We start from the raw sequence: 20,862 nt of genomic DNA on the forward strand, positions 1-20,862 counted from the left end.
AGGACATAAATTTTACAAAGACAAAAGGTATCCTGGGGCTGGCACTGTCGCAGAGGGTTAAGCCACAGTCTGCGATGGCAACATCCCACATGGGCGCCAGTTTGGGTCCCAGCTGCTCCATTCCCATCCAGCTCCCTGCTAGTGCTCCTGGGAAAGCAGCAGAAGCTGGCCCAAGTGCTTGGACCCCTGCACCCACATGGGAGACCCAGATGGAGCGCCACATTCCTGGCTTAGCCTGGCACAGCCCTGGCTGTTGTGGCCATGTGGGAGTGAACCAATGGGTGGACGATGTCTCTGTCTCTCCCTTTCTCTGTAATTCTTTCAAATAAATAAATCTTAGAACAAACAAAGAAAAAACCAAAACAACAACAACCCACAAAGGCATCCTGCCTACCTCCGACCCAGGGAAAACACTTTAACACTGACCCCTCTGGGCCTGGAGAAGGCACAGGAAGGACCAACTGTCAGTTATGGGCCTGATAACCTACTTAACACTTCCAATACGTGGCTAGGAATACCAGTCACCCGGGAGCCCCACTGCCCTAACCACTGCCCCGGGGAGTTAAGGCCCCACCCCAGTCCTGTGGCGCCCACAGGGAAACCCTCAGGACGGCACAGGACAGGGTAACTGGATGGTTCCACAGCCATGCTTGTCTATCCTCGAGTTCCCCTCCTCTGGCACAGCTCACAGAGAAGCCAGTAAGGAGATGAGACACTTGAAACACATGCCAAGTTCTGCATGGCAGATCAAACAGTCCAGGCACCGGGAAGTAGTAGGTGAACCTGGTTTAATTGTGGTTTACCTCAGAAAAACAACAAAAGCCTAGGGACCTGAGCAGACTTCATATGAAATCAGCCACAGGCCACGTGTCCAACCACACACAGCATCTAGAGTCTGAGGCACAGTATCTGGAATCTACAGCAACAAAGACAACATTTTTTTTTTTTTCTTGTTTTCTGGTTCAGTTAGATAAACCTCAGGTAGCATTTTCAGCTAAGGGCAACAACCTAGAAAAGATGGCATCTACTAGTTGAGGAATATTTCACTAAAAATCAGAGGTGGAACGTAGAAACCAGACAGCTAAACTCCAGCTAACGATGCAACAGACGACGGCTCAAATAGCTGAGCTCCTGCCACCCATGTGGGAAACACAGACCAAGCTCCTGGCTCTGGCCTGGCCAAGTCCTGGCCATGGTGGGCATGTGGGGAGTGAAATAAATAAGTACAATTAATTAACTTTAAAAAAACTGCATGTTCCGAACATGGAACAATTTATCCTTTGAGCCAGCGGGTCTCTGGGGAAATCTGCAGTGGGAGACAAGGCTGAGACGGAACCTAAGACTGTTTTATTCCAGGGGATACTTTTCCAGAGAAGCATCCGTTTCTTAGTCTTTCCTTATTTGAACAGCTCTTCCTTTAAGACAGTAAATGTGTGTGTTTAAGGGTGGGCCTCCTGTAGCAGTCATTCAAAGACATGGTATCAATCAAAGGGAAGTCAGAGCTCTCGGAGAAGGTGCGCCCCTGTAACCTGGGAGAGGCTGGATACTTTATATGCATTATTAAAATACCCTGAAAGGCCTCTTCACACTTCAGGCACCACGTTCACCCAAATTTCCTGCAAAACTAAAGAGGAAAAACATTTAAAAATGGCCATTTGGTGAGATTATGGCATCCCTATTAATTTTCTTAGGGTTGGGGAGGAACTCAGGTAGTCTATACTTTCACTTTTCTGTTGTTTGAACCGTTTCAAAATAAAATATAAAAATTCAAGTTATAAATAAAATGAGTAGACTATTACTTTCACAAAACCATTTCCTGTGGGGTTCATTTAATAGCAAGCACTACAAAGATACTTGAAATTAAAAAGCCTGCAACATTAAATTACAGGGACCTTTTCTGGCACGCACACCATCGAGTTCATCAGTACGAACACTTCTGTCCTCTCCTGGGAACTCCTTTGTGCAGTCAAATGGTTCTCATCTGATGCAGCCCTTTACTCCCAAGTCAGCACTGCCGTGTCGTCTGTAGGTCTACAGACCACAGCCTGACTCAGAGTCACCTACAAGCACTGCTTGAAGGGCCTGGACCTGTGGAAGTTCACTGGTGATGTCGTCTTTGGCTGTGTCATCTAGACCACATACCTGCATCCAAAGAGCCTGAGTTCAGATGTGAAGACCAGCAGCTCCACAGCTTGCAGTTACCCAGTCTCATGGCAAACGGCCCCAAGAGTTCTCAACACAGGCTTCAACAAGCCACAGCTAAGGTTTTTATTTACGGTATATTTAAAACACGTCTTAGTAACCCAGTTTAAGTTTCTGGCAAATGATTTTAGATGAAAGAATGGTTACTCAAAAGGCCAAGATGTTAACTTGACTCATTCACACCATGAATTTTTTAGTCTATATCCAAACACGACTTTTATATATATATATATATATATATATATATATATATATATATATATATGTATGTATGTATGTATGTATGTATTAGGGGCAGAGGAACAGACAGAGAGATGAAGCAGAGACAGAGGTCTTCCATCCACTGGTTCACTCCCCAAATGGCTGTAACAGCCAGAGCCAGGCTGATGTGAAGCCAGGATCCAGGAGCTTTTTCTGGGCCTCCCATGCAGGTGCAGGGGCCCAAACACTTGGGCCATCCTCAATTGCTTTCCCAGGCCATCAACAGAGAGCTGGATAGGAAGAGGAGCAGCTGGGACTTGAACCGATGCCCATGTGGGATGCTAGAGCCACAGGAGGAGGCTTAGCCTACTACACCACAGTGCCGGGGCCCCCAAACACTACTTTTTTAAAGGACATGTGGCCTCCCAAAGCACCTTCCACCTAAAAAACCAACGGAATCACACGGAGCGGCCGTACTTGCCTCCTTCTCAGCCTCTTTCAGTATGGCCTCTTTCTCCTTCACTCGCTGCACAAACATCTGCTTCATCTCCTCTTCCTTCCTCTGGCGCTCACCATGCAACTCGTGTCTTTTGGCTTCATAGGTCTCCTGAAGACTAAAGAGTTATCCGTGTTATTCTCAAGTTCTAAAGATCACGTAGCACACGTCTCGCAGCACACGGCATACACGTAAGTACTGGTGTTTTCTGACTTAGAGCAATCCCAAACAGGCAATTTCCTGCAACATGAGATGAAACACTGCCAGTCCTACAGCTGACACTATGACAATTGAAAAATATTGGTTTAACAGTTATTTCACAAGGACTACCCCCATGCATTCCAAACATGCTCCTTTTTCCATCTTTGTGAGCTGGCTTCCCTGTTATCTTGAAATCTTGAAGTGTTCCCTTGCCCTATCTACTGATCTCATCACGATTCTAATCTCAACCACCTCTGGGCTTCTAGTTCCTCTTTCTTCCACTTGGTTTTTCTTGCCACTCCTAGAGTTTACACCTACACAGAAAACAGACCTCATGTTTCCTCCTAACATTACCACTCCACTTCCTACAGAACCAGGTGCCACCTCCTTTAAGCGGGACTAAAATAATCCAACACTTTGCAGTCTGGCCCTCACCAAACGTAGGCAGCCCCTGCGGGTTCCAGCCACAACTTCCTCACTGCTCCAGAAGCACACCTCACCTTCCAGGCGCAATTACTGTTTCTCCCACTTCCTACACCCGTTCTCCCTTCCCACCCTCTTCCACTCTGCTCGATCCCTCAAGACCAAATTCAGATGCAACTACTATAATGGCATCCTCATGCTCCCCAGTTGGAGGTAATTCCTTGTCGTCACTGCCATGGCACTTACGTCCTGCCCAACTCTACCTGCTAATGCGTCTGGGAAAGCAGTGGATGATATCCCAAGTGTGTGGGCCCATGCACTCATGTGGGACACATGGAGGAGGCTCTGGGATCCTGGCTTTTGCCTGGCCCAGTCCTGGCCATGAAGGCCTTTTGGGGAGTGAATCAGTGAATGGAAGATTGTGCTCTATCTCTCCTCCTCTCTGTAACTCTGCCTTTCAAATAAATTTAAAAAAAAATTTTTTTTTAAAGTACAAGTGCTAGATTTTAATAAAAAATTGTTATCATTTTTAACCCTTATTATCCTTTAAATGTACTCAAGTTAGTTTGCTCATCTGGACTTTTATTTATTTTTTTGTTTTGTAAGGCAGAGAGAAAGAGACAGAGACACTTCTCATGTACTAGCTCACTCCTCAAGTGCCCGGGAACGAGAAACTCAACCTGGGTCTCCCACTGTGAGAAGCAGGGACCCAACTACTTGAGCCATCAGCTGATGCTTTGTGTGGTCCATTAGCAGGAAGCTGGAGCCAGAAAGTGGGCCCAGGCACTCCAATATGGGACGTGGGTGTCCCACGCAGCATCTTAACTGCTGCACCAAATGCCAGCCCCTCAAAAATTCTAAATGATAAAATATTTTTAAAGAGGTGATTAAGTGTGGGAAAGAGATTACTTATATTAATCTGAGATGATTAAACTTCAGTATTTAAAATATTATAAAACATGTTTCGTATAAACCACTAATGTGAAACTTTAAGAGTAAAACGGCATTTACTCGGGACTTACGACAAGCAATGGTCAGTGCTGACGATGAGGACACCAACTCTGACTCAGCAAAACAGGAATGGGCAACCAGCAGTGGCGAGAGCTGGGAAGTAAGGACAGATGAACGTCCTCCTAACAAGGGTCAGTTTAGTTTCTTTAATTGCCAGTTAGACCCCATCCTGGGGGACAGATTTTATATGCAGGCCAAATTATAGTGACTAACAAATTAAATGGCAAAGAGTCCCCAGAATGTAACTTCTTGAAACTAGAAAAAAATAAAAGCTGCCTAACTTGCCAGGCTATAATGATCAACAGAAGCCTTACCAAATCATTAATTCACAAATGAGAAAGCACCGGCAGAGCAGGCGCCACCCTCACGATGAAATCTAGCCCCCACCTTTCTTGCTTGTCCTCTGCAAGTAACCTCCAGGTACCACCCCTCCCAGTCTGCAGCCTAAATCGATGATCCCACTCCGCCTCTCTGGTTTCTATACTGTATCTCATCAGTGAGCAGATGCAGCCAAACTGAGGAAATACTCAACAGATGTGATGGGCAGTCTATGATTCTTTTAAAGATATATTTATTTATTTGAAAGGCAGATTTAGAGAGAGGCAGTGGCAGAGTGAAGAGAGAGAGAGAGAGAGAGAGAGAGAGAGAGAGAGAGAGAGAGAGAGAGGTCTTCCATCTGCTGGTTCACTTCCCAAATGGCCTCAATGCCCAGAGTTGTGCCAATCTGAACCCAGGAGCCAAGAGCTTCTTCTGGATCTCCCACATGGGTGCAGGGGCCCAAGGACTTGGGCCATCTTCTACTGCTTTCCCAGGCCACAGCAGAGAGCCGGATTGTAAGAAGAGCAGCTGAGACTCAAACCAGCGCCCACATGGGATGCTCGCACTGCAGGTGGTGGCTTTACCTGCTATGCCACAGTGCTGGCCCCAATCTATGATTCTTGATTGACTTATCCCATCCTTTGGGATGCTGCCCAGTGGCACAATTCATCAGTTTCACTTCCACTCAAAAGAGACAAGGATGTGACCTAAGTTGGGCCTACTGCATACTCCTGGCCTGGAGTATGAATCGTGAGCACAGAACAAAAGGGTGATTTCAGTTCATTCACTCCATTCCAGAGATACTGTCTGTTCTCAGTCTTCCCCTGAATCTACCCAGTCCTGGCCGTGTAGCCCTCCAACCACTGCTCTTCTTGTTTAACACACCTCGACCTTCAGTATTTCCAAAGAACTTGACGGCAGCATTTCTGCACTTGTGCAGCACACACCTGTCCTTCACTTGTCTTCCGATGATTTTCCTTCGCCTCCCCCGACCCTTCTCATGCTCTCCTAGCTATCTACCCAGCTGACCAACACTAGACTGTCTCAAGCCATTACTGAGGCACCTGTCTTTCCAATTGTGCTTCTCTGTCTAGGCAATCTTGTTCCTGCCCATATTTTCAATTTACCATCTAAACACCTAGGACTTCTCCTGAGTACCTGATTCACAAGAAACTAAGCCAACAGACCCCAAGTCAAGCTTATGCTCTCTACTATGCCTCCACTGCCACCCTTCACTGAGACCTAGCTAGTACTCCTTCAGCAATCTGCCTTGGTAGATGGAACCACCATCCTCCTCACTAATGAAACCACAAACCCAGAGGAACAGCAGGTTCCTTCTAGCATCTTCTGGCAAGTCTTGCTGTTTTCCTCATTTACTACAGCTGAAAATATCACTGCTTCAAGGATATCTAACCTGATTTTCTGGCTTAAATTAGGACCCTCCCACGTCTACTTCTCTAGATGTATAGATCACAACTATAGTTTACTATACAATTTGGTGTTTAATTTTGGCTTTCCAATAAGAATGTAAACCTCATGAGAGCCAGGGATATATTACATCCCCAGCATATAACTCAGAATCTTGCACATAATAGAAACTTTAAAAATATTTATGGGCCTGTGCAGTGGCGTAGTGGGTAAAGCCGCTGCCTACAACACCAGCATCCCATGTGGGTACCGCTTTGTCCCAGCTGCTCCACTTACTACCCAGTTTCCTGTTAACAGCCTGGGAACAGCAGCTGAAGATGGCCCAAGAGCCTGAGTTCCTGCCACCTACATGGGAGACCTGAATGAAGCTCTTGGCTCCACCCTGGCCCAGCACTGGCCGTTGTGGCCATCCAGGGAGTGAACCAGTGGAGAGAAGATCTCTCTTTCTCTCTCTCTGTAACTCTTTCAAATAAAACTTAAAAACAAAACAAAACAAACAAAAAAACCTATGATTTTAGCAAATACTATTTACTACTGACTCCCAAATTACTATCTCACCCCTAACTTTCCTCCAAGCTTCTGATTCATTTGTTATAACTTAGCCAAATTTCTTGCCTGAATTATTTAATAAACAGTTTAAACTTAACATTTCTGAGAACTCTTGATTACCAGCCCAACCCCTAAAATCTCCCCTTTTCATCTTGCTCATATCAATAAACATTACCACCTTCACCTTGAACCTTGGGTCAAAATGGTGACTAAGGTCACCCTTGATTCCTCTTTTTCCTTTATATTCCATATCCAAACGAATTTATCAGTAAGCCTTACAGATGACAGATCCTAAACACACTCTTCACCCTCTAACTCTGCTCCCTTTTCTGACCTTCCATGTCTCATTCCTGGGCCACTGCGGTGGCCTCCTGCTTGGCCTCCACACTTCCCCTTGTGAATGCCCCCTATACTCTCTTGTCCACATGTGGCTAATTTCCTTTACCCACTCTTACCCCAGAGGCTCTGTGTCAGCAGGTCTCTATCTATCTGAGCCATTGTGCATATCACCCAGTTATTTGCATGCTGAGCAGATGGCAAACAAACAAGAATTATCTGTTGAATGAATGGGAATTTTCTTTTACTTTTTAAATTTCTTATTTATTTGAAAGGCAGAAAGAAAGACAAGGGGGAGAACCGGCGCCGCAGCTCAATAGGCTAATCTTCCGCCTGCGGTGCCTGCACACCAGGTTCTAGTCCTGGTCAGGGCGCCGGATTCTGTCCCGGTCGCTCCCCTTCCTGTCCAGCTCTCTGCTGTGGCCAGGGAGTGCAGTGGAGGATGGCCCAAGTGCTTGGGCCCTGCACCCGCATGAGAGACCAAGAGAAGCACCTGGCTTCTGGCTTCGGATCAGCACGGTGCGCCAGCTGCAGCGGCCATTGTGGGGTGAACCAATGGAAAAGGAAGACCTTTCTCTCTCTCTCTGTACACTCTGCCTGTCAAAAAAAAAAAAAAAAAAAAAAAGAAAAAAGAAAAAAAAAAGAAAGAAAGAAAAAGAAAAGAAAAAGACAAGGGGGAGAGACAGAAACAGAGACAGAGAGAGCTTCCATCTGTAGTTCACTCTCCAAACACCTGGGCCTCCCAGGATGTGCACCAGTGGGAAGCTACAATAGGAAGTGGAGCTGGGACTTGAAGCCAGGCACTCTGATATGGGAATGTGTGTGGGGGGGTGTCCATGCAGCATTTTAAGCACTACGCCAAATACCCAATCTCTGAATGGAAATTTTAAAATGCAGACCCCCAGGATGCACCCCTGAGAATTCTGCACCATTCTGAATTCATGTTTGGGCAGCTGATGATGAACCCACAAGGAAACCCAGATCCCTTTTCTTGGGGAGTCCCTCAAAGCTTTCCCACTTACTCTCAGTGTCTGCTTCAGGGCATAGGGAACCGAGAGCTGGAAGAAGGGAGAAGTGAGGCCTCCTCTGAGAAACCTCAGACCATCTTTAATGACTGAAAAAGCCACCAATTGACCAGGATTACTGGCCCACAACCTGCAGTATAACATGCCTGAATCTGGCGAAGGGAGTCAAGTACAAACAATTCTTAATGCACTGTACTATCAGAAACGAGAACACTAATTAAATTTGCAGCTTGAAAACATAAAAAAAATGGACTTCATCCATGACTAAATCTTGCAACAGCAGCACTGATTCAATGCCCTTCTCTTCTTCCCTTTGTGTTGACATCAGTGCAAACGCTAACAGCCTGGGAAATGACTGACAGCAAATAACAAAATGAAAGAAGTCTGTCTCCTGGAGTTCAGAAGTGTTTGTCCTGATGTTCTCATGCTTTCCTTCTTGCAAAAACTGTTCTGGGATACTCTATTGAATCAAAGGTTTTTATTTTTATTTTTAAGGTTTCTTTATTTGAAAGGCAGAGAATCAGACAGTGAGGGAATGACACAGGAGTGGGGGGGAGAGAGACAGATCTTCTATCTGCTGGTTCACTCTCCCCTCCCCAAAGGACTTTAACAGCCAGGACTGGATCAGGCCAAAGCCAGAAGCCAGGAACTCCATTTGGATCTCCCACATGACTGGCAGGGGTCCAGGCACTTGAACTATCATCCACTGCCTTCCCAGGTACATGAGCAGGAAGCTGGATCAGAAGCAGAACAGCCAGGCACTGCGTGGGCACTCCGGTGCGGGAAGCAGTGTTGGCAAGCGGTGGCTTAACCCCCTGCCCCACAACATCAGCCTCTGAACAGCAGAGACAAGAGTACAGTAAGAGAAAGCTTCTAGCTGTTGGCTCATTCTCCAAACACCCACAATGGCCAAGGTTGAGCTGACACCAAAGCTGGGAGCTGGGGAACACCTGTCACCTCTGCCTCCCAGGGTATACATTTACAGGAAGCTAGAATCAGGATCCAAATCTAAAAACTGAATGTCGGCTTAACTACAAGGTAAAAGGTTGAATGCCCTCTCTCACAAATCAGATTTGATTTAGCATATGAAAGACTGTAATTTCATGTATACATGTCTTAAAGTGACCAAAGGAGTTTATAACAATACTGAATGCTATAATCACTGAGCGAGAAGGTCTTCAGGTTCTAAAATTCTTATAACCACGTTGCACTGCTGCAAGATTCCCTTCAAGTGTTTTCATTCTTCAGCAAGACCTTTGGCTGAGTTCCAGGCATTCCAAAACTTCAAGAGGCTAGAAACCAACTGACAATGTTTTAATCTACTTAACATAATCTGTATTACAGTTAGCCTTGGTGGTAATAGCTAAACACACTTGCATCCATTTCAAATAAATAAAAAATGAAACCAAACACAAGGGCTTTTTCTCCCTTCAGGCATGCATGCCAGCCAATACTGAAGCGGTGGGCTCCTGCCTTCCGTTCTCCCTTCTACTGTCCTCTTCTGGGTCAGACAGGACTTCAAGACGACGGCAAGTGATTCAACAGCACGGCTCTTCCCTGCCAGACGACTCCACCGCAGCTCTCCGCATCAGCGTGAACTTGGGCGTTCCGCACGCCGGCTTACCTGACGGGCTTGTTCTCGGGGCCGACATCGGTAAAGCCCATCTCCTCCAGCTTGCAGCGCCGGTACAGCTCGTAGTGCCGGCTGTGCGTCTGCTCCCGCAGGTCCTCCATGTTTGTACAGATGAGCATTTCCCGCAGCTTGACAAAGTCGCAGTGGTTCTCGTTTTCCACTAGCCAGAAGAAATTAAAACAAAACAAAACAAAACGCTGGTTTTTATTTCCGGCACACAATCGGTGTTTGCTGAATGAACAGATAAATGAAAACACAGGTGAAATAACAAAGAATGATGGGGCCGGCGCTGTGGCGTAGCCGGTAAAGCCACCGCCTGCAGTGCCAACATCCCATATGGGTGCTGGTTCGAGTTCTGGCTGCTCCACTTCCGATCCAGCTCTCTGCTGTGGCCTGGGAAAGCAGTGGAGGATGGCCCAAGTCCTTGAGCACCTGCACACATGTGGGAAACCCAGAGGAAGCTCAGGCTCCTGGCTTCGGATTGGCGCAGCTCTGGCCGTTGCGGCCAATTGGGGAGTGAACCAGAGGATGGAAGACCTCTCTCTCTCTACCTGCCTCTGCCTCTCTGTAACCGTGCCTTTCAAATAAATAAATAAATCTTAAAAGAATAAAAAAGATTTATTTATTTATTTGAAAGGCAGGGTTACAGAGAGACAGAGATCTTCCATCTGCTGGTTCACTCCCCACATGGCTGCTATGCCGGGACTGGGCCGGGTTGATGACAGGAGCCAGGAGCTTCTTCAGGGTCTTCCACATTGCTGCAGAAGCCCAAGCACTTGGGCCATGTTCAGCTGCTTTCCCAGGTCATCAGCAGGGAACGGGCTTGGCAGTGGAGAAGCCGGGACTGGAACCGGTGCCCATATGGGATGCTGGTGTCACAGGCAGTGGCTTGATCCACTATGCCATGGCACAGCCCCAATTTAACTTTTTAAATTGGATGACTGGTTTGTTTTGGGAAGAGTCGGCAAGACTTTGACCAATAAAAATATATAAACTTACAAGACTGTCTATTCTGCCCTGTAGTTAGGTGGTGATTTGTTTCTGGCCAGCGCTTCTCACCTTCTGACATCACCAGAGACACAACTGAGTGTGGCATGACCCAGCCTCTACGACCCATTTAAGAAAGACACAACCAGTCCTCTGACAACAAGGCGGACTCCCAAACAGCCAGCACTTTGAAAAATGTGTCACAGGCGATTTGAGGCTCCCGGGCAACATAGAGACCGCCAGCCATGGCCTATCTCTGTCTCCTTTACCTTGCACAATGCCCCAGGGGTACTGGCGAGCTTTGACCATCTTATTGCCGACTTTTACCTCGTCCATACTTCCTACGACAGCAAAAGGCAAATGTCCCTGGAAGAGAACCATAATATCAGTCACATCTTTGCACAACAACGTGACAAGAGACTAGCTAAAAAGACAAATAAACAGTAGAGAATAATTTATCAGATGACAAACCAATGAAGAGCAAATGGTACGCTATGCCTTAGACTTAGTGAATTTGTGCTGACTGTGCTAGAAGAGTCATTTTCGAGCTCTCTATTTCTGAGCATCCCTTACATGCAAGGTATTATCCTGCTGGGAATAGAAGAAAAAAGGAAGAATTTTAATAAATATCATTTCCCTCAGTATTTTCTTTGCACAAAGATAAAGTTGAGGAAATTACACAGAGCTTGAATGTACTTCAAAAAGTTCAAGACACTGCTTAGAAAGCCTGCATCCCACAGAGACCCTGGCTTTGCTCCCTATTCCAGTTTCCGGTTAATGTGTACCCGGCTTTGTCCTAGCCCAGCCCTGGCTCTTGTGGGCACTTGGGGAGCAAACCAGCAGATTTGAGTTCTCTGTCAGTCTGTATGTCTCTCTCTGCCTTTCAAAATAAACAAACACAGGCAGGGGTTGTGGTGTAGTGAGTAAAGCTGCCACATCACCCCACATAGGTGCCGGCTGGAGACCCTGCTGCTCCCCTTCTGATCAGGCTTCCTACTAATGGCCTGGGAAAGGCAGTGAAAAATGGCCCAAGTGCCTGGGCTCCTGCCTCCTGTGTGGGAGATATGAAGCTCCTGGCTCCTGGCTGTGGCCTGGCTCTGCTCTTACCATTGGGGCTACTTGGGGAGTGAACCAGCAGATGGAAGATCTTTGTCTTTCAATCTCAATCTCTCTTTCTCTCTACCTCTATCTCTGTAATTCTTACTTTCAAACAAATAAATAAACTTTAAAAAAACTAAATTTATAAAAAGATATGTTTATTTTGGTATACAAAATTTTGAAATCCATGCATAATTTTTCGTAATAGGCATTTTTCATGAAGTTTTTTGAGAGCCCCTGTATGCATGGATTTCAAAATTTTCTGCACCAAAATAAACTTATCTTTTTTTTTTTTTTTTTTAATTCTTGACAGGCAGAGTGGACAGTGAGAGAGAGACAGAGAGAAAGGTCTTCCTTTTGCCGTTGGTTCACCCTCCAATGGCCGCCGCGGTAGCGCGCTGCGGCCGGCGCACTGCGCTGATCCGATGGCAGGAGCCAGGTGCTTCTCCTGGTCTCCCATGGGGTGCAGGACCCAAGCACTTGGGCCATCCTCCACTGCACTCCCTGGCCACAGCAGAGAGCTGGCCTGGAAGAGGGGCAACCAGGACAGGATCGGTGCCCCGACCGGGACTAGAACCCGGTGTGCTGGCGCCGCAAGGCGGAGGATTAGCCTAGTGAGCCGCGGCGCCGGCCTAAACTTATCTTTTAATTCCATCTTCTGCCAACTTTTCCAAGTATTGTTGCATGTATAACCAAAATATACACGTAGTATGCGCAGACGTGCAGTACTGCTGGCATCGTATTATAGTACTGATAGCATTAGTCCCAAACTAGTGCTGCTGCAGGAACGGAGAGGCGAGAGCACAAGCCGCAGAAAGGCAGAAGCCCTGCTACATCAGGAGGGGTGGTGTAAAGTGATCAGCTGGAGCCGGAAGGACGAGTGATACGGGATAAATGGGCAGGCACAAGCCCTTTATGCAACTCTATCCTGCCTGTCAAGCCACACGCCTTTACTGGCATGCACCTGCTTCATCTGGGACCTAAGAGGGTCCTCCATGGAACTACGGATATTAAGCGTCACATGGAGCTAGTGGAAGTGTCCCATAATTCCCAGGTGGCTTCATGCCTGTAGAAGCACCATCCCTTACTCCCGACCTCATAAAAGAGGCTGACAGTTGGGGGATGCTCTCTCTCTTTGGACCACAGCTGGAGTGCTGCAAAGGTGCCTTCTGTCTCTTCCTCCCTTCGGGCAATCTTGTGGCTCACTCAGAATGAGTATTTCTCCATGTGTGGCAATTTATACTCATGTGTGTATAGGTATCCACTACTTTCTCACCTTTTCAATACATTTTTCTAGATTTATTTATTTATTTGAAAAGCAGGGTTACAGAGAGGCAGAGGCAGAAAGAGAGCTCTTCTATCCACTGGTTCACTCAACAGATGGCCTGGGCCGATCTGAAGCCAGGAGCCAGGACCTTCTTCCAGGTCTCCCACATGGGTGCAGGGACCCAAGGACTTGGGCCATCTTCTACTGATTTCCCAGGCCATAGCAGAGAGCTGGATCGGAAGTGGAGCAGCCCAGACTTGAATCAACACCCAAATGGGATGTCGATACTGCAGGCCTTACATGCTACACCACAGTGCTGGCCCCTTGAATACATTTTGTTATCACTTTTGCACCTTCTTTGTGTTTGCTCTTAGAATGCTCATCTTTTTGCAAAACAAAAGCCTGAAGTAAAAATTAATACACCCAAGCCCACATTACTAGCCCAGAAGGAGACTGTGACCAAAATGCTAGATTAAAGGGCAGGGAACAGACAGGTCTGTCTACAGCTGGGGATTAATATAGGGGGAAAGTATCATTAAAAGTAGCAAGTACCATGCTTAAAATTTAATAATTGATATTATTTAGTTAATTATGAAAATTATAAAAATTATTCCAGGTGAGCTCAAGAAACAGAATTAGACGTAAAGACAATTTTAACATATAGGAAATAAGACCATTTGGTTTACATTAGGTTTTTATACATTTAGTTTAGGCATAATAATATAAATGGCACATGAAAAATTAGAAAAGGCATTTAACAAAATGCTAGGCATTTAACAAAAGTTAAATCATTTCACCTTCACAACAACTCTTGGAATAAGTATAATGAACTAATTTTGTAGTTAACAGCTTCAGGAAGGTTATAACGCCCACAGGACATATAGGCAAGTCTGCCGGACTTTAAAACCCACGATCCGTCAAAATAGAACCAACCAGATATGTAAGAAAAATGTTAGCTTAATAAAGTAAAATAAGGAACTGAGTGAGTCATTTCCAATGACATTAAACTAAAAGTTAGGCAAATGTTTATTTTTGTTAAAGAGATTTTAAAAAAAATTGAAGTAATTTTTACAAAAATATTTGAACGGCATCTAAAAGAGAGAGAGAGACAGAGACAAATAGACTGATCTTCCATCTGCTGGTCCACTCCTCAAATTCACACAAGCACCAGGGCTGGGTCAGGCAGCAGCCAGGAGTCCAGAACTCAATCAAGGTCCCTACTACAGGTGGCAGGGACCTAAGCGTTTGACCCATCACCTGCCGCCTCTCAGGGTGTATATTAGTAGGAAACTAGAAGCAGAGATAAGGGAGCATGAATATAAAAACCAGCTCTGACAGTCTAAAGCATTCCAAGGAAAGCTACGTAGTTTCCTCTTGTTTCCAAAGACGGGATCAAAAGGCATTTTTCCAGGGCAACTGTCCCCTGAAAGGTGCATCCCCATCATAAATGTACCACTTTATGTAGGCCAAAGAACAGAGGGAAAAAAAAGATGCCTAAGAATATATTCTCATTATACCTTTCCCAATACACACACACAAATCGTTTTTCATTCTGGACTTTGGGAAAATTCACCTTGTATAAGGTCCTTTTGGAAAACAAACATGAGCAGCAACATTACACATACATCACAGTTTTATTTTCCCCCATAGAACAGAAGAATTAACATGCAGCCAGGAGCTCACATTCATTGCAGTGTTGACTTTGGCGATGGTGTCGTCATCTGTTGGGAACTGGTATATCTGGACGCCATTGCTGACCAGTTCACTCATGAGCTTGATCTTAAACTTCTGCAATTCAGTTTTAGAAATTGCATCTGCTTTGGCAATCACTGGTATAATGTTCACCTGTTAAGAAAATAACAGGTTATGTTAACAAAATAACATAATTGAGGGGTTTTTTTTTTTTTTAATCACATAGTCATTTTTTTCCCCAATCAAAAAACCATTCAATCTCTAACAATGAATTTTATTAATCCAGAACAGGGGGTTGGCAAACTATGTTCATATTGCTGTTTTTTTTTTTAATTTTATTTATTTATTTATTTAGAGGCAGAGCTATGGACAGTGAGAGAGAGAGACAGAGATAAAGGTCTTCCATCCACTGGTTCACTCCCCAAATGGCTGCAATGGCCAGAGCTGAGCCGATGCAAAGCCAAGAGCCAGGAGCCAAAAGCTTCCTCTGGATCTCCCACATGGGTGCAGGGGCCAAGGACTTGGACTACCTTCCTCTCCTTTCCCAGGAGCATCAGCAAGGAGCTGGTGCCCACATGGGATGCCAGTGCTGCAGACGACGTCTTTACCTGCTATGCCACAGCACAGGCCCTTATAGATTTATTGGAACATTACTAGGCCTATTCACTACAGTATTGCCTGTGGTTGGTTTCATGCTACAATAGAGATGAGCAGTTGTCAGAAAGACCTGTGGATGGTCTGCAAAGCCCAAAGCATTTACTCGGTGGCTCTCTGTGGCCCCAAAGCATTTACTCGGTGGCCCTCTGTGGCAGAGGTGTGCTGCTGACCGTAATCTACTCACTGGCTGTCACTCTCCTGTATACATCCCCATATGGGGACAATCATTCTTGCACAAGCTGGCTTACAGCTCCACAACTACTCAAAAGTACACTGACCTACGTGTGAAGTGCTCTCCCAGACTTCACGCTTTCCACATGGATTTCTACAGAGAAAGCAGGGACACCCAGGATACCCTTGTATGCCGAGTCTTACGTTATAAAGTTTGGAGCGCTGTCAGGAAAGCTGCGTTTCCCATATCACTAGCGGATACAGAATAAGTCTAGAGACTTTTTTTTTGTATAAGACAGTAAGTAGTCTTTTTTAAGATTATTTATTTGAAAGGCAGAGTTAGAGAGGGAGAGGCAGAGAGACAGAGATTTTCCACCCTTTGATTCACTCCCCAAATGGCTGCAAAGTCGGGGGCTGTGCCAGGAGCTTCATCTGGGTCTTCCACTTGGGTACAGGAGCCCAGGGACTTGGGCCATCTTCTGTTGCTTTCCCAGGTGCATTAGCAGGGAGCAGGATCAGAAGTGGAGCAACCGTTGTCCACATAGCATGTTGGTATTGCAGGTGGCAGCTTAATCCCCCATACCACAGTGCTGGCCCCAGTAAGTAACCTTTAATCACCTTTTAAACAAATATAAAAACCTGTGGCAAGTTAATATAGATAACACTTTTTTACAGCTCTATGAATTTATACTTAGCTCCCAGGCTTGGAAGTTTTAAATGTAAGTTTTCTTGGTACGGTCTACATTGAAATATAATTTACTTTAATATGTGAAGAAACATTAAACCTTAATCTCTGTGAACAGTTCTTCCTCTCACGAGTGTTAAAGTAAATTTAGTGTCAAATAAATTCAAAATAAAAATGTACATAATACCGAAGTTTTGGCATACAAGTCAATCACTTAAAAGGGAAATGAATCGTATTGTAATGTTTCTTCTTTGCATTCATCTTCCGAACTCCAAGCTGAGTTTCTCCAGAAAATAAGCTAAGCAGGAAACTTACCAAATGCTTTAGAAGATTCACAGAGTAAAAGTATGACACAGACACATACTGTAAAGATATTTTAAGAGCGCAATATAAATAATAAAGTTTGGTAAGTTGACTGTTTTCCTAAACACACCTTGCTGTCTAGGTTCTTCATGGTTAAGAGGTCAAGTGTCTTTAGTGAGTGGCCCGTGGGAGAGATGAAGTAGAGGCACACATGGATGCGCGAGTCATGGTAGTTGAAGAGAGAGCGCTTAATTTTCAGTTCTTCTTGGAGATAGGCTTCAAATTGAGCATCTATGTAGTCAACTATTGGTTGGTAGCTGGAAAAAAATAAGTAGTAAAATATTTAATATCACATATGCATGCTACCTTACAAGATTTTCATGCAGTTCTAAAGGTGGAAGTCTATATGACTTCATAGACAAAACATAACGTGCAGAATGCGTACACAAAAAGGTGGGACTTCAGAATCATCCGGACAACCTGCACTTGTCAGAGCACTGAGCTTGTCACCTTGTTCCCACATCTATTCACACACTGGATCTCTTTCTGACCAAGGTTCCCATACTTGCAGCTTGCTCTAAGAGGCAAGGACTCTCGTTTGTAACCAGAGTGGTACATGGCATGTCACTGAACTGACAACAGGCCTGGGTATCAGTAACTCCAAGGGTCACGACTTCATGCTTCTTACCAGACTTGAAAGGCATGGAAAGCACTGTCAGGTGAAGGGCACACACCAGCTGCAAGCCTCAGACTAGCAATGCTGGCACAGCTTCATTCTCACTGAACTATGAAAAAGGCGAGGCCAATCACCCCCTCCGCTCAGAGTTCCTGCTCAGGTCACTCCTCCCGGGAACATCACCTTCCCTCCGGCTGAGCCTATTCATCCTACAAATCAAACAGTGCATGTGCAGAGTATGGGTGCTAACACTGTTTCAAGATTGGTTTATAAACACTCCACACCATTCTAAGATGCTGAATCACTGCCTATGCAGTCTACTATTCCACTGCTACCTATCTCCATTCAACAAAATGAGTTTTTGAGTGAAAACAATCACAGCAAAGCGCTCCCTGCCAAATTCCCTAGGTAGCAATGAGATCACCTCTTCAGCCTTATTCAGCCGAGGCAGTGCATGAACGCGCACACCCTCCTATTCTTCCAGAAAGTCGCCTGAATACTCCAGTCCTTGAGGACCGTCACCTCTTGTAGACTCTCAGAATGCCCTGTTCTCCCTAGCCAGATGATAAACAATGTGGGGACAGAGACAGTACCTTACACTTCCAGTGTTCCACAAGAACTAGCACAGTACCTTGAACATTATAAGAACTCAATCCATTATCAGAGTGATTACTATGAACATCAGTGAGCGATTCTGGAAAATAGGGTTCCTTCCCTGTCCAAACTAATAAAATAGTAAAAATTAACCCGTAAGTACAGATTATACAAAAATTTAAAACAAACTTTTAGTTATGACCTGTATTTTTTACTTCTATTTATTACCTATAAAATAGGTCAGTAATATGACTTATTTCATGATCTGATTAACCATAAATGTTCCTCTATCTGAATGCTTTTCATTTCTGAAAGACCATACAAAATTTTTGCTAACTAAATAATATGCCATTAGGAATTCCTCCATAGTATTTTCCCTAGGTTTTCATTTCCAGTAAACAGCAGTCTGATCCTTCCAATGAAAAGAAAGACACTGACTTCAAATACAAAAATCACATCCTTAAAAATATCAGTGGAGGGGCCAGCACTGTGGCATGGTGGGCTAAGCCCCTGCCTGTAGCGCCGGCATCCTATATGGGCACCAGTTCTAGTCCCAGCTGCTCCTCTTCTAATCCAGCTCTCTGCTTGTGGCCTGGTAAAGCAATGGAAGATGGACCAAGTTCCTGGGCCCCTGCACCCACATGGGAGAGCTGAGCAATTCAGACAGACTGTACGTCTTGTAAAGCTTATTATCTGACCCTGGGCAGAAACAGTTTGTTGACCTCTGCACTAACACCATCAGTTATCCTGAGGCATGGCCCACACAAACAAGGTGGGAGTGTACTGAGAGACCCCGCCCCACACAGAGCTGAGATCCTAACAGCCTATACCTTTAGGGTTGGGGGAACCGAAGATAAACCTACAATTCTTCCCTTGCCCTCAAGGGTCTGTGAGAAGGGCAAGTAGGGGGAAATGCAGGAAAGGAGGGGGAAAAAATAAACATTCTTGTAATTACTGACCACAGCATCAGCCCTGAACATATCAGCAAGAGGCGCAAGTTCACTCCGCCTCCTTGCTGCTCGGAACACAGGATCAATGCCCAGAAGGGCCTAGCATAAGGCAGTCCACATCTGGTCAAATGAAGACCTCCTTCAGCCTCAAAACATCCCAGCAAGTAACTGTCAAAGATCATGTCAACTACGACAAAAAAATAAATAAACGATCAGGGCTGCACTGTGGCGTAGTGAGTGGGTAACGCCACTGCCTGCGACACTGGCATCCCATACAGGCAGCAGTTCGTGTCCTGGCTGCTCCACTTCTCTGCTAATAATCCTGGGAAAGTAGCAGAAGATGGCCCAAATCCTTGGGCCCCTGCACCGATGTGGGAGACTCGGATGAAGCTCCTGGCTCCTGGCTTTGGCCTGGCCAGCCCTGGCCATTTTCTGGTTGTTTGCGAAGTAAACCAGTCGATGGAAGATCTTTCTCTGTCTCTCCCTCTTTCTCTGTGACTCTGACTTCCAAACTAGTAAATAAACCTTTAAAAATAAATAAATAACCAAGCACATAAAAATGCATAATGAATGAGAATCAAAATAAAAAACAAGGGCCTGCACTGTGGTTCGGAGGGTAAGAGGCTGCCTGTGACGCTAGAATCCCTAACTGGAGGGCCAGCGTGTCCCGGCTGCCCTGTTTCAGATCCAGCTCCTTGCTAACGTGCCTGGGAAAGCAGGGACCCAAGCCTGTGGGTCCCTACCACCCACACGAAAGACCCCTACAAGTAAGGCCTGGATGGAGCTGTGGGCTCCTGGCTTCAGCCTGGACCAGCCCCGGCCATTGTGGCCATTTGGGGTATGAATCAGCCGATGGACGATCTCTCCCTCTCTCTTTCCCTATTATTTACATAAATAAATTTTTAGGAAAGAAAAAAAATAAATATTAGTAAAACATCTACAAAAATACTGTACACTGGAGTTACAAAATTTAATTTTAAAATAGAAATAAGATACAAACTTGAATATATATTCTAAGACTAGTAAACTATATGATCCTGTGAACTTGAGAAAGCCACACACAATGCACAGATTTGAAAAAATATAGTAACCCAAGGGAAAAACTCAAAGGATAATTTCAATAGATTAGAAATAGACAGCTGAGGGGTGAAATGAGACACCAGGAGTTAGATCAAAAATAATTATCCAGAATGCAATCTACGGCAGGGGTCAGGGGGAGGGTGATTAAAAAAATGTGAAACACTAAAAGACAGAAAAATGCTGGGCATCTGGTGCTGTGACTGAGACGCTGCTTGACCCGTATCAGACTGCCCGGGACAGAGTCACGCCCCACTGCTGCCTGCTGTGTGTGCCCTGGAAGGTAGCACTTGGGTGGTAAGACCTGGGTTCTCCTGGCTTCAGCCTGGCCGAGCCATGCTGCTGTGAGCATTGTGAGTGAACCAGCAGATGGGAGATATCTGTATCTGTTCCTCTGTTTTCCAAATAAAATGAATACAGACTTTTTTAATAAATTAAAAAAATTAAAGGGAGACACAAAAGACTTAATGTGAAGGTTTAACAAAATGCACTGAAGTTTCAGAAGAGAAAGAAAAGGGGTCAGCATTAATATTTAAACACAGTGTCTGAAGGGCTTTTTTTTAAATATACATGTGTTAAATACAAAGTCCAAAAAGAACTTGAGCTTCATCCAAAGATTTCAAAACCAAAACAAACATAAAAATCCTGGCTTGATATCTCCTTCCAAGAAGATAACAGTGTAAGTACACTCATGGTTTAACAATTTTTTTAAGATTTATTTATTTTTTAAATATTTATTTATTTATTTGTAAGTCAGAGTTACACAGAGAGAAGAGAAGCAGAGAGAGAGAGAGAGAGAGAGAGAGAGAGAGAGATCGATCCTCCACTCACTGGTGCACTCCCCAATTGGCTGCAAAGGCTGGAGCTGTGCCGATCTGAAGC

At 45.1% G+C, this 20,862-nt stretch overlaps 1 protein-coding gene across 5 annotated transcripts in view; it reads right to left on the reverse strand.

The window, feature by feature from the left end:
- SEPTIN10 (septin 10) overlaps window positions 1-20,862 on the reverse strand; it is a 67,876-nt gene that overhangs the window by 7,558 nt on the left and 39,456 nt on the right. For 4 of the 5 annotated variants that reach the window (XM_062210076.1, XM_062210080.1, XM_062210077.1 and 1 more), the window contains 5 exons: window positions 16,814-17,000; window positions 14,859-15,020; window positions 11,080-11,176; window positions 9,815-9,983; window positions 2,885-3,017 (listed from right to left, as the gene is read on the reverse strand). In XM_062210076.1, the coding sequence (XP_062066060.1) occupies window positions 2,885-3,017; window positions 9,815-9,983; window positions 11,080-11,176; window positions 14,859-15,020; window positions 16,814-17,000 (748 nt within the window). Of the gene's footprint in view, window positions 1-2,880; window positions 3,018-9,814; window positions 9,984-11,079; window positions 11,177-14,858; window positions 15,021-16,813; window positions 17,001-20,862 lie in introns of all 5 variants that reach the window. The other variant, XM_062210079.1, reaches the window with a different exon arrangement.

The sequence above is a fragment of the Lepus europaeus genome, chromosome 13, assembly GCF_033115175.1.
Source record: "Lepus europaeus isolate LE1 chromosome 13, mLepTim1.pri, whole genome shotgun sequence".
Taxonomy (NCBI): domain Eukaryota; kingdom Metazoa; phylum Chordata; class Mammalia; order Lagomorpha; family Leporidae; genus Lepus; species Lepus europaeus.